At 45.3% G+C, this 12,783-nt stretch overlaps 1 protein-coding gene across 4 annotated transcripts in view; it reads left to right on the top strand.

Annotated features, from left to right (window-relative positions):
* The window catches only part of GRIK4 (glutamate ionotropic receptor kainate type subunit 4), a 201,892-nt gene extending 192,943 nt beyond the window's left edge, over positions 1-8,949 (top strand). For all 4 annotated transcript variants that reach the window (XM_077839813.1, XM_077839814.1, XM_077839812.1 and 1 more), the window contains 5 exons: positions 134-299; positions 2,532-2,757; positions 4,283-4,411; positions 7,826-7,944; positions 8,584-8,949. In XM_077839813.1, coding sequence (XP_077695939.1) covers positions 134-299; positions 2,532-2,757; positions 4,283-4,411; positions 7,826-7,944; positions 8,584-8,949 — 1,006 coding nt within the window. The remainder of the gene's footprint in view (positions 1-133; positions 300-2,531; positions 2,758-4,282; positions 4,412-7,825; positions 7,945-8,583) is intronic.
* The last annotated feature ends 3,834 nt before the right edge of the window (positions 8,950-12,783 follow it).

The following is a 12,783-nucleotide window of genomic DNA, read 5'->3' as shown; positions in this document are numbered from 1 at the left end:
TCCACACTCCTCTCAAAGGAGCTCCAGATTGGGACAATCCTGCAGTTAACAGGAATTCTGTTAAGAAGATTGAGATCAGATTGAATCCCAGAGGGAATCTCAGTTCACCTTTTCTTCATCCTCCCTTCCCCAGGTGGGCATTCACCTTGATCATCATCTCCTCCTACACAGCCAACCTGGCAGCCTTTCTGACTGTGCAGCGGATGGATGTTCCCATAGAATCAGTGGATGACCTGGCTGACCAGACAGCTATTGAGTACGGCACCATTCATGGAGGCTCCAGCATGACCTTTTTCCAGGTGAATCCCATTCTCTTGCTATGAGGGAGTGGAGTATCGCTCTGTTAGAATCAGATGTTTCCCAGGTAACACACCTTGTCCTGTCTTCGGTGTGTTCCATTTTAGTCTCCGGTTTGGGGGGGAAATTTTAGGAGAGCCTAGACCAAATGGCATTCATAGCAGTTTGAGCCCATTTCATAGTCACTGATACCATAATGAGATTATTTATTTGATCCCATTTGTGTGCACGGTGCCTTAGATGTGTACGAAATCAAGGTTCCTTGCCTATTATACTGATAACATAGCAAGAAATATGAGTAGACTGAGATTAGGATGGGAAGAGGGGAATCTAAGCTTGTGAGGGTTATTTACAAAGAAATTTCTGTTTTTTCTTGGTTGTATTTTCAGTGGGCCAAATTCTCAACTCCTTAATTCACATTGTATCCTCAGCCTAACCTCCCGCTGAGTGACAGACTAAATCTAAGGGGAGTTGTCCTCAGGGTTGGGCACAAAGGCCCAGATCCTATTTTTGAGGAGCTGGGCCAAGTTGCTCAGAGACAAGAGGTGGGACCAGATTGTGCTAGAGCTGAGATAAGTGAGGGAAGGCTAAGAGGTGGAATTTGAAGGAGGCATTTCCTAGCACAGCAATGGAAACACGCCTTGGAAGCGGGATGGCTAGATTCATGGGATCTCTTTTCAGGACAGCCAGGCAAATGCCTTGCTTCTCGTAGTCGGAAGATCAGTTTGTGCACAGAACACCAGAGAGTGGGTAGTAAAGTTGTTCGTAGCCATATGCTGTACCCACTTGATACTACCATCCCTGACAGCTAAGTATTCTGAGCCAATTTTTCAAAAGTGTCTATGCATTGTTAGGCGGCCCTACCTTCTGCACATACAAGACTCAGTTTGTATAAGCACATAGGTGTTGGCCAACCCTGATTAGCTCAAGAAGACCTGTGTGTGCTGGTGCAAATCAGGGTTGGTGCCTGTGTTAGAGTTTGCTCACATGCAAGTCAGGCACATGCAAAGGTTTCAACACCATTTAGCCCATCATAGACTTCCATATATCTCTGCATTTCCCTGTTCTGTCCAGAGTGGGAATGAATGAGTTAATCTTTTGCACAGTGCTTTGAACACACAAAAAGATATACGAGGATTATTTATTTATTAAATGCTGAATTACCAAGGGGTGAGCGCTTTTCTCGCTTTATTTTCTGTTTGAATTGAAGCAGGAAGCCCTGAAAATCTCATGAGTGAGTCTGATCTTTCCAGCTCAATTTTGCAGACCCAAGAGGTTTGACAAAGGGACGCTTAAGCAGAATTCTGTGTCTAACACTAATTGAACAGAGCATGAGTGAATATGCATTTACTTAGTCCTGCTCTCTTCAGGGACACTGCAAGTTATAAATCGTGGGCTTGAGTCTCCATTGCACCTTGCATAGTCATTTACACTGTGTAAACTGAGTAAAAAGTAAATCAGAATGTGGCATTTATACCCCCATTTTGCAAACACTTTGCATTGGCGTAAGTGATTGCACAAGATGCAGGGCAACAGAACCCCCCTTATATTAAATAATAATAATTAAACATAAAAACTTAGAAATACTAAATCGGAGTATATTTTAAATGCAATTTAATTTCATTATCTATGCTGCCGGTCTAATGTTTGCCCTTCACTCAGCTCGGGAAGTGGAGATTAGCTTAGTCAGTTTCCCTTTTGTTTCAAACACAAAACCCTAGATTCCAAAAGCCGTAAACTTTGAGGGAAATTCAGATTGGATGTTAATACTGGTCCCAATATGGGGCCTGATCCAAAGCCCATTGAAGTCAATGGGCTGCACCAAAACCCCAGATCCAAACATCTTCAGAATCCAAGAAAGTTTGGGTCCAAACTTTGTGGCCTAAAGTTTTTGGGCCTTTACGCTTTTTCATGCTCTTGCACTAACTCAGTGCTGCAACATTTGGGTTGCAATTGCTGCATGGGAATGTTGGTTGATTTAAAAGCAAACCAGCCAAACAAAAATATTTCCCACTGGACTGTTTTTCAGATGTCATTGTGAAAACATATTTTTCATGTTTTATAATTTTTAAAAATGTTTTTAAGCTGAAAGCCTAAGGGAATTGGGCATTTGGCCCCCTAAAGCTCCTTGAAAAAAATCTCAGCTTTCTATTTCAATATGCTTTTTAATTTGGGACCTAACCTATCAGATGGGGTCCCCTGCAACAGCTCTTCTTTCTTCCTCTTTCTTGCAGAATTCCCGTTACCAGACGTACCAGCGGATGTGGAATTACATGTACTCCAAGCAGCCAAGTGTGTTCGTGAAGAGCACGGAGGAAGGGATCGCGAGGGTGCTGAATTCCAACTACGCTTTCCTGCTGGAGTCCACCATGAACGAGTATTACCGTCAGCGCAATTGCAACCTCACGCAGGTCGGGGGCCTTCTGGACACCAAGGGCTACGGGATTGGCATGCCAGTCGGTAGGCGGTGAAGAAAAATTATAGCTATTCTCAGCTCTCTGCAGAGGATCGGAGCATTTGAAAGGCTGAAACGGCTCTAGGAGCAATGTCACTTTTCACAGATGTGCCATGTGTCACGTTTATTTCAAAGAGACACCATCCAGAGGAAAAATCAAATGTATTTTAATTGTTCATCTGCATCCCTTTAGATTATATAAAATGAAAGATTTTTAAAATATGCCATTATTTTTGCCGCATTTGTGCTCGTTGTTTGCTGTTTTGCCCTTCACTCAGCACAAAAAGTGAGACTAGATGTGTTAGTTTCACTTCCTGCTTCTAGCTCCAGTGCACAGGTGTAAAATAACAGTGCTGAGAACTCCAGGGATTTTATCACAAGTCTGGTGTTTTCCTTGGAGCCTCAGCTTCTGGATTCAGGTTATTAACAGACAATCTCAGCTTTCATGTTTTGGAAAATGAAAATGTTGTTAGCCCTCGTGGTTAAAGAGAAAAGCCTGAAATGTGAAGCTTAAAGGCTCCAACTCCAGCTGACAAATAAAAAAGACCCCAAATTTGTTATCTGTAAATATCTCTTGATTCTTAGGCCAGTCTCATGATTTGCGGGGAGGAGATGCCTGCTTCGTGACTTTTGAATACTTGGGGTTAGCAACATTGAAATAGTATCATTAATAGCTTCCTTTCTGGTTCTCATACACATTGCTATTGTCTTTGGATTGGTGCTATTGTAGAGGAAGGTTTAAATCCTAGAATAACTGTGTATTTTAACATTTCTATTAGGTTTTGTTAAAGAAAAAAACCCCTTTCATTTACTAAATCTAAATTACAGGCTTAAACTAGCTGGCTGCGTCCTGTGAAGCAGTAAAATTGCAGTGGATAAAGCACATGCTGCTACTTTTGACACTGGTGGAATTTCACTGAGTTACTCTGAATTTACCCTGTTGTACAGCGTAATCTGTCTGAGGGTCTGTCTTCTAGATCTCTGATAGTGAAGAGTACAGAGAGAGCTGGTGGCTGGGGGCTTGAACCTGGCTTCCAGTGAGCGTTTGGGTTTGCCTGGTGGTGAGATTAATTGCTGCTATAGACAGAGAGCGGTTTCTATTCTTGTGCTCCACTCCGTACGAGATTGATGACCAGAACAGAGCTACAGTTATGGGCACAATGAAAGGGAATTGAACTGGATGATTCAGGGGAATGGGAATGAGATGTGCAGTTGCCCATTTGAATCCTGCCCCGCATGGCAGCAACCAAAAGTTTTTCCCTTATGCTGGCTGTGTGGTGGCCTGTGGGAGACACCTTTGAGCCCCACGTGGTCCACAGGGAACAAATCATCGCCCACAGCTGGCACTGATTTGTTGGCGGTTTCAACGGTGAGGACTGAATGAGCCATCAGGACTGAACTCCCCTCTATCTGCTTGGAAGGGGGGTTCTCTCCAGTTCGGGCACATTGACAGGGCAGCATGTGTGGTGTGGTGTGGGGAGAGGAGCTGCCTGAACTATATCTTAACTCCCTTCCCCATGGGTGTTGCAGGCTCCATATTCCGAGATGAATTCGACCTGGCCATTCTCCAGCTGCAAGAGAACAACCGCCTGGAAATCTTGAAGCGAAAGTGGTGGGAAGGGGGCAAGTGCCCCAAAGAGGAAGACCACAGAGCCAAAGGTAAACCCTGATTCTCAGAGACGCAGGTGCCTCCTGCATGGTACAGAGTCTATTAATAAGGATGTACAGCGGTCACATTATCACAGATGCTAGCAGAATGAGCTCACGCACCATCCATGAACGATACCAGCCGGAGGTTTGGTTTGGTTTTGCAATTATTCTGACCTGAGATTTCTTCCTTAACAATGCAAGGAGAAAACCAAACAGCTCTGCTGAGCCTCATGCTGTGTGTTTTTGCCTGGGGCAAAGATAGGAGCAACAACCAAATGACAAATCTTGGAGGCATATGGAGGGTAAATTAGCTTCTAATGAATGTTCTCAGCATTACATGGGGAAATAGATGGCTGAAAGGATTGTATCCAAATCCTGGACTCCTTTAAAAGAAAATGGAATATCATCACAGAACCTTGGGTTAATGGGTTAATCTAAAGCTCCTTTAGGACAGGAAAAGGGGAATGGGGACTTTATTAATAAGGCTTTAAAACGGAAGAGCAAGTCCTTCTGGGTAAAGCGACGTAAATTGCCATAAAAGCCATGGCCTTAGGCTGATGTCCCAGCGTTAGGAACAGTTGCCAGCTTAAAGCAATCACTACATTTTTGGCAGTTGCTCTAATTTAAGCAAGCAAATTTATTTTTTTCTGCAAGGCTAAAAGGTTCCCTGGCTGAGAGAACAGCCTTTTGACCCTTACAAGCCCGGAGACAAAGAGCCAAGCAAGCTTCTGATTGCCATTTCGTTTTCTTGGCACATCTGACGTGAGGGGGTTTTTCCAGTTTATAAGCCAGACAGTATGGACGACACATGGGCTTTCTCCGGCATGGAAACTTCCTCTGTATGCTGCTTTGCTATCAGGAAACACTGCTGTGTACTTCAGATCACAGGGAAGAATGCTGGTTGCTGGAAGTTACAGATGTGATCTGAGCCCCAACATCTGGAATTAGATTCCAAATTCCTTGGGTCTGGGTTTTTAGGTCAGTCCCTTATCTTTCCCAGGGGAAGGATGATCCAGTGAGCACTAACCTGGGACATGGGAGACATGGGTTCAAGTCCCTGTTCCACTACAGATTTTCTCTGTGATCTTGGACAAGTCACTTTGTCTGTCTCTCAGTTCCCCTTCTCTGAAACAAGGATAACAGCACTTCCTACCTCACAGCAGATTATGGGGTTCAATACATTAAAGAGTATGAGATGCTCTCATCCTACAGTAATGGGCATCAGAGAAATGCTACAGAGAGAGTCTCTTGAAGCCATTTAGAAAATGTGCGCCCTGCTTTGCATTCCACGCCCACCCAAAGCATAGGGATATTTGGCGGTAGGGTTTCCATTCACACCTGTTAAACCCCCAAAGTTTTAGGGGAAGGAAGCGTGGGGAGCAGAGGGGATGTCTAGATACGCTGCTCCTGGTTTGGCCTGCTCTGTTTTATTGCAAGTGGCCTTCAATTGTGAGCAAAACAGACCTCAGCACAAGTAGCTCAAATTCTCTATAGGTCTCTCTTAAAATCACACAATAATTCCTATTTCTAGCCATTCGGCACCAGTTCCAGGCCCCTCTCACTGGGAGTATTGGATTACAGGAGAGTCTCTGAGTGCCTTGTTGGACAGAAATACCCAGTGACTTGCGAGAGCGCTAATTGCTTTATCTTGACATCCCAAATGCATAACCGAGCTTCAAAGGGATGAAAATCAACTGATAAATTATTAAAGGCATTACCTTCCAGGGAGGGGAGGGGCACTCAGCAAGCTCTAGAGAGAGCAAACTCCAGACAGACCCTGAAGGGCAAAATCAGAAAAAGGGGCCAGTTCTGATGTAGGCGGAGCAGGGGGACTGGGAGCCAGGACTCCTGGGTTCTGTTCCTGGCTTTGCCACTGACTCACTGCATGGCTTCAGGCAAGTCACTTCCCTATTCTGTGCCTCAGTTTCCCCATTTGTGGAACTGGGATGGTCATAATCAGCTTGTAAGAGTTGCATGTAGATAATGAAAAGTGCTTGGGAGGATTATTGCTTTAAATGAAAACCCAACTATATTCTAACCCTTCTTTGGAGGAAGGCTGAGCCAGGCCTGTGGGTGAGGGTGGGGAGGAAGCCTCTGAGCCGGGCATGGGGATGAGGGGAAGAGGGGAGTCTGAGCTGATATTGGGCAGTGTTTATGGGAGGCCGAGGCAGGGTCTGGGTTGTGAGTTTGGGGGGATGGGAGGTGGGTTTGAGCTGGGCCTGGGCTGTGACTATGGGATTTTATGCCCTGTAATTGCTGTCTTAGCGGAAGCATATCTCCCTGCAAAGGTCTGATTTACTGGGTGACGAGAGCCCCAGAGGGTTGCCAAAAGAATGATGGAGAATGGGGGAGAAATGTCACCCTGTGAGTTTTAAAACAAAGCAGGTCAGCAATTTACAAGGATTGGGGGGAGGTTTTATGTCGAAAAGCCACGCAGAGATTAGGTCAGTAAATCACTGATTCTCTCGCTTTGATTTAATGTTACAGAGGGGGAGGAAGATTTTACAGGTGTCCTGGTTGACTAATAGCCACATACAGTCCCCTCAGTGCAAGGTGCCGCATGCTTCATTGTCATCAATTCAATCAACAGTCCAGTCCACCCGTGACCCTAGAACAACAAGTAGTGCTGAAAGAAGTCGTTTCTGGGACTCTGCATGCTGAACTAAGGGCCCAGCTCCCTGAAATTTATCTGGGGCATAGTCTTAGTGACGAGGCCACTGGAGAGGGACTGAGGGGTTCTGGTTCCACCAGTGACCTAATGTGTGACCTTGACTAAATCATTTCTCCTTGTGCTTCTGTTTCTCCTTTTGCCTGTCTTGTCTATTTAGATTCTAAGCTGTTTGCCTCTTACTGTCACCTAACACACTGCGGCCCTGATCTCAGTTGCGTCCTCCAGATGTAAATAGTAATCATTTTCTATCAGCATTATTGCATGTGAATGAAGGAATTGCTCTTGGTCCTGCCCTCTCCTAATGTTCTGATTTCCATCTTTTCCTTCTCTTTGCTTTGTCAATGATGCTTTCTCATGTCCATTTACTGACTTCATAGCGACAACCGCTGAGTAAATAATTTGTAGGACATAATTTATCTGATTGATCTTTCTTCCTTTTCCTGCTTTGTTTATCTGCAAACCACTTTACACTTCTCTCAGAGGTATTTGTTGTTTGAAATTATTTGCTAAATCATACTTCCTAGGAAGAATTCTTCGATCGCAAGCAGATCATTGCGAGTAATTTGGTATTTACAATTCAAGCAGTGCTAGTTAATTTTGATTGAACAGCAAAGGGCCCATTGTACTGTTTTTGTTCCCTGGGTGGATGAGCTCAAAGATAATTAGAAGAGTCAAGATTTCTATGTGGTTCCGAACACAACATTTGTTGTCTCTTCCTCTCCAGTTTATTTTTTTCCTTTGCTTTATTTCAGGTCTGGGAATGGAGAATATTGGTGGAATCTTTGTGGTTCTCATATGTGGCTTAATTGTAGCCATTTTTATGGCAATGCTGGAATTTTTGTGGAGCCTACGACACTCTGAACAGACAGAGGTAGGCTCAGGACTGTCACTGATGTTGCAGGAAGTATGCACATTAATGTTTGTGAGGTCCTCAAGTACTGCAGTGAGGAGCACCATAGAGAAGCCTATAAAAAAGTGGGATGGGTCTGGAATAGATGAGGGTCATGGGTCTAGGTATGAATGTTGCAGGCAGTGAGACCTAAAACACAAGAGAATTCCAGGTACAGAGCATGTAAAATTTCCAGTGCACTCAGCCAGGTCTAGAACTTACAAACATCTTATGTGTAGTTAGTAAGATGTAGATTATCTGCAAATTCTATTTGCAGTTGTTGGGGGTCTGGAACATATGGAAATTCCACGTGCAGTTGGTGGGGTTTAGAACACATGAATTTCTGTCTAGAACGGATAAGGATCCCTGACATGAACTTGAGGCTCTAGAACATGTGAGGGCCTCTGATGTCGATATTGGGGTCCAGAATCAGTGGGAATTCCAGTTAGTGGAATCTAGAAGAGGTGGCAGTGCTAAATGCCGATTATGAGAACAGGTGAAGATCCCAAGCACTAGTTTTGGCATCCAGAACAGTTGAGCATCAGGATTCAGAATTGGTACAGATGTTGAGATCTGAGCAGTATCTTGGAAATTGACCTCTTGCTTGTGTGTGCCTTCCAGGTGTCTGTCTGCCAGGAGATGGTGACAGAGCTGCGCAGTATCATCCTCTGCAAAGACAGTTTGCACCCTCGGCGAAGGCGAGGGGGGATGATACGGACTCGGCCCGTTATTGCTGAGGAACGCCGACCCTGCAGTACAACCACTCTCAGCAACGGGAAACTATGCGGCGGTGGTGAGCCAGACCCACTGGCGCAAAGACTTGCACAAGAAGCCGCTCTGGTGGCCCGAGGCTGCACGCACATTCGGGTATGCCCAGAGTGTCGGAGGTTCCAGGGCCTCCGGGCGCGGCCAGCTCCAGGTTCGCTTGCACAAAGCGAAGAGAGCTTGGAATGGGAGAAAGCCACCAACAGCAGCGAACCCGAGTAGAGTGGGGCAGGGGTGGGCAAAGAAACTCATGTTCCATTTTACAGAACATGGACTTGTACAATGTTAGACTCGTTTTTAAATTAAAAGCAGTTATCCAGCTCCTCAAGAACAAGACAAACCTTCAGGCTGAGAACCAGAACCAGCCAGAGATTTTTGATACCTCTCCTATCTAAGAGGACATTCATCCCACTTGGATTCTGAACCACTAGGTGGAAGATTCTCTGGTTGGCCAGTCTCCAGCAGCTTTCCCCCACCTCAAAAATCTGGTTTTGGGGTGGGTACGACACACACAGAGGGCAATTCATATACCAGAAATGCCCCAACTAGCGGGGGGAAGAGTCATTGTCAGAACTACCCCATCCTAAGATAGGAGAAAAGGACACTAGTGTCATCTGTCTTGATCACACAGACTCAGTAGGGATGTTCTCTGGGAGGTATTGCTATTTGATGGGGTGGGGGGAGGGGAAGAGAGGAGTAATCTATTTTATTTTATTTTTGGTAAATCAGGGCCTGGAGTCTCCAGCACACCGGATTTCAGGTGCTGAACTCTCCTTCCTTTGCAGCAATGTGGCATGTGGGGAGTGGAAGGGAGGGACAGGAGATGATTCCCAAACAGAAGCAGCGGAAGAAATGAAAGTCCATTCAAGGAGTTATTAAAAATAAAAATGCCAAAAACCAACCAACACACACAGTGAATTCAGAGAGGCCTTGAAACACCTGGAATTTCAGGGGTTCTGTGTCTTTTTTTTTTGTTTGTTTTTTCTGTCAGGGAGGGTGAGTGTGTATGGTGAGTATGAAGCATCGAGGAAGGTGTAACTGGCAGGTGTTGTTGGATCCCATATGCTCTCTTAGGAATGCTGCCTTTTCCCCCCAGCAGAGGGCAGTTGCACTTACTAGCCACTGTCACGGACTTCTGTAAGTACAGTTGTAGGCATCATGATAGAAACTGGTGCTCACAGGTACAACACATTCCCATCCTATGAACTCTAACCACTGTCCCCAGGCTCAGTAGCTGGGCCTGTGTGTGACCCAGGTGCCATCTGGGATCTGTGGATTTCCTTGCTACCAAATGTCCTTGAATGAAGGTCATGGGGCAGGGAGGTCTGCTTCAATAGGAGGATCACTCCGGGTCTTCGTGAGAAAATCCTTCCTTCCATAGCAGCAGCAGCAGCTTGCCCTCTGCTTGGTACAAATGTGGGGTTTACATTGAAGAGTTTAATTTTCTGATTGAAAAACAAAATTCTATGCAATTTCTGATTGTAAAATAAAAAGGGGGGAAGTTATAAGGGGGTGGCGATAAACACAAACCTTGAGCAAAGGTATATCCTGTTGTTGAATTTGTTTATTTCTTTCTTTTTATTTTCAGTGTACTGAAATAAAAGATGTCCTTGTACAATTATGATTCCCCCTCCCCGCCCTCCGCACTTTTAAAGATTTGAGGCAGTTTGAGTCCCATCACTCATGGGTGCAGCCCAATAGCGCCCCCGGAGGATCGGAGAGGTCACTTGGTCTTCACTGCAGCAGGTTGCTGCTTTGGCCTCTGCAAATTTCTCGCTACTTGCATAATACCTAACACCTCTGTTGCTGTCATTATCTGTAATCATTCCCAAAGGAAAAAAGCTGGGAAGGACACATGATCACTTTAGAAAAAACAACACAGTCCCCTTGGCCCTATGCTGCAGTGAGATCAGAACAACGCAAGCCACAGCTCTTTTAAACCAGATTGCTGGAAACAGGGGTCTAGCATCGTTTCCCTGCACACAGGATTCCCTGTAGCAGATCAGACCAATGGTCCACCTAGTCCAATAACCTGTAGCCAGATACTTTACAGGTGGGTATAAAGAAACCCAGAGAATGCAGATACCAGCAATGGGCACTGGAGATTATTACATAGTAGCTCTTTTTGGCAGCACCCAAAAAAAAAGATAAAAAGAAGGGAACAGTCCCTGCTCTCAGTGAGGGTCTCTGGCCTGGGTTATGCAGGAGGTCAGACCAGATGATCATAATGGTCCCTTCTGACCTCTGAATCTGTGCAGATCCCACATTCTAAACAAACAGAACTGGGAGGGTAGAGACAAATTGAAATGTACCCATAGAATGAGCATATGAGAATTGGCCACTTTCTGATAATAAAATGTTCCAGTAACAGGGCCAGCTCCTTAGGTGCTGTAAATCAGAAAAATTCCCTTAACTTCACTAGAGCTACACACATTTACACTGAGGATCTGGCCCATAATGCTTTTGGGGTTCCTGGCTGGAAGCAGGAGGGGTGAGTCAATTCAAGACTACCCCCAAATACACCAAAATCTTGCCACGGTCAGTTGGGGCTAGTTACTTGTTGACGTCGTAGAAGAGCATCTTTGGGAGAAGAGAGCGGTGGCTTTGCCGGGTGTCCCATGCCTGGGGGCAGTGTGGGAGAGGCAGACAAAAAGGACCTGGGTTGGCAAGCATCACTAGCAGAATAGCAGGGATGGGGATTGGAAAAGAGACCAGACAGTTATGGAGTAACCTGCCCTTAGGAGATGATTTGTCCTAGCCCCATCAGATATTGTTGGCTTCTGCCCTGAGAGGGGAAGGTTGAGTTGATAACTGCTTAAAATCTCTCTGGAACCACTTAGCTCGCAGGTGGGGAGAAGGAGAAAATATAATCCCTTTCCTTCTTGGTCAGGGAAGCCATGCTAGCAGTGTGTGCTTTAACATGGTCACAGCCAGCATTCTTTTGATGCAAATGTGGACAGGGCCTAAGTCAGAGTTCTGCTCAGTGTGTGCAGAGTGAACCAGCCCCTCAAGTGATGTACATTAATGTAGCTATATTTTGTCAGTGGAGTCAGGGGCAGCCTACACCAGCTGAGGGGTTGGAGCAAAGTCTGAGTGTAACCCGCATCTGCTCAATATGGCACTCTGTCCACTCTCTAGTGGTGGCTAGGCCAACGAGAGATTGAAAAGCCTATGACAGGATTAGCTGAGAGAAATGTGGCTGGCTGCTCATGCAGTAGCAGCACATGCATTTTGCTCAAGAGGTCCCAGGTTTGATCCCCGCTGATGACATCCAAAATGGTTGGTATTACAAGTAATAGCTCATATGGGGAACTCGACTCAGGGAAATCTCTGAAATTCTCTGAAGAATCCTGCCTCGGGGGAGCGTATAACTCCTGCTTACTTGGTGCGGCACTCTGTCCCCTCATAGCAGTGGCTAGGCTAGGTAGCTATTGAGGAGCCTGCTATAGCCTTAGCTGAAAACACACGTCATTTGGCTCAAGAGGTCTCAGGTTTGATCCCCACCTCTGACATCCAAAGTTGGCATTATATTAGCATTATATATTAGCAGCTAGCTAGATTCCTGGGGTCAGATCTTCCACAGGTGTAAATCAATACAGCTAAACTGCTGTTAATTGGGCCAGCTCAATTTACACAAAGTGAAGAACAGAGCAGGCCCAGATCCTCAAAGGTATGTAGGCACCTAACATCCACTGACTTCAACAGAAGCTTGGAGCCTAAATACTGTCGGGGATCTGAATCTTAGCATCTAGCTAGACTCCTTGTACCAGCTCCTCCACTGGTGAAAGTCAGGGCCACTGCATTAAAGCCAATTGTGCTGGGTGGATTTCTACCACCTGGGGAGGTGGGCTGTTGATTTTAAAGGCAAATAGTGGTAACTCATAGCACGCATTCTACGATTTGCCAGCCTAAACAAACACTTAAAAAAAAAATCAACATATCAGAGATCTCTGAAAACCTCTTATGTTTGTTTAAAGGCCAATATGTTCTTATGTGCGCCAGGCACTATTCATCAAAAGAAACTTGCTGTTGAAAATTTATTTACAGATTAGCAAA

The sequence above is a fragment of the Eretmochelys imbricata genome, chromosome 22 (assembly GCF_965152235.1).
Source record: "Eretmochelys imbricata isolate rEreImb1 chromosome 22, rEreImb1.hap1, whole genome shotgun sequence".
Taxonomy (NCBI): domain Eukaryota; kingdom Metazoa; phylum Chordata; order Testudines; family Cheloniidae; genus Eretmochelys; species Eretmochelys imbricata.
Note: the sequence above shows the minus strand (reverse complement) of the source record. Positions and strands in the feature narration are given on the sequence as shown.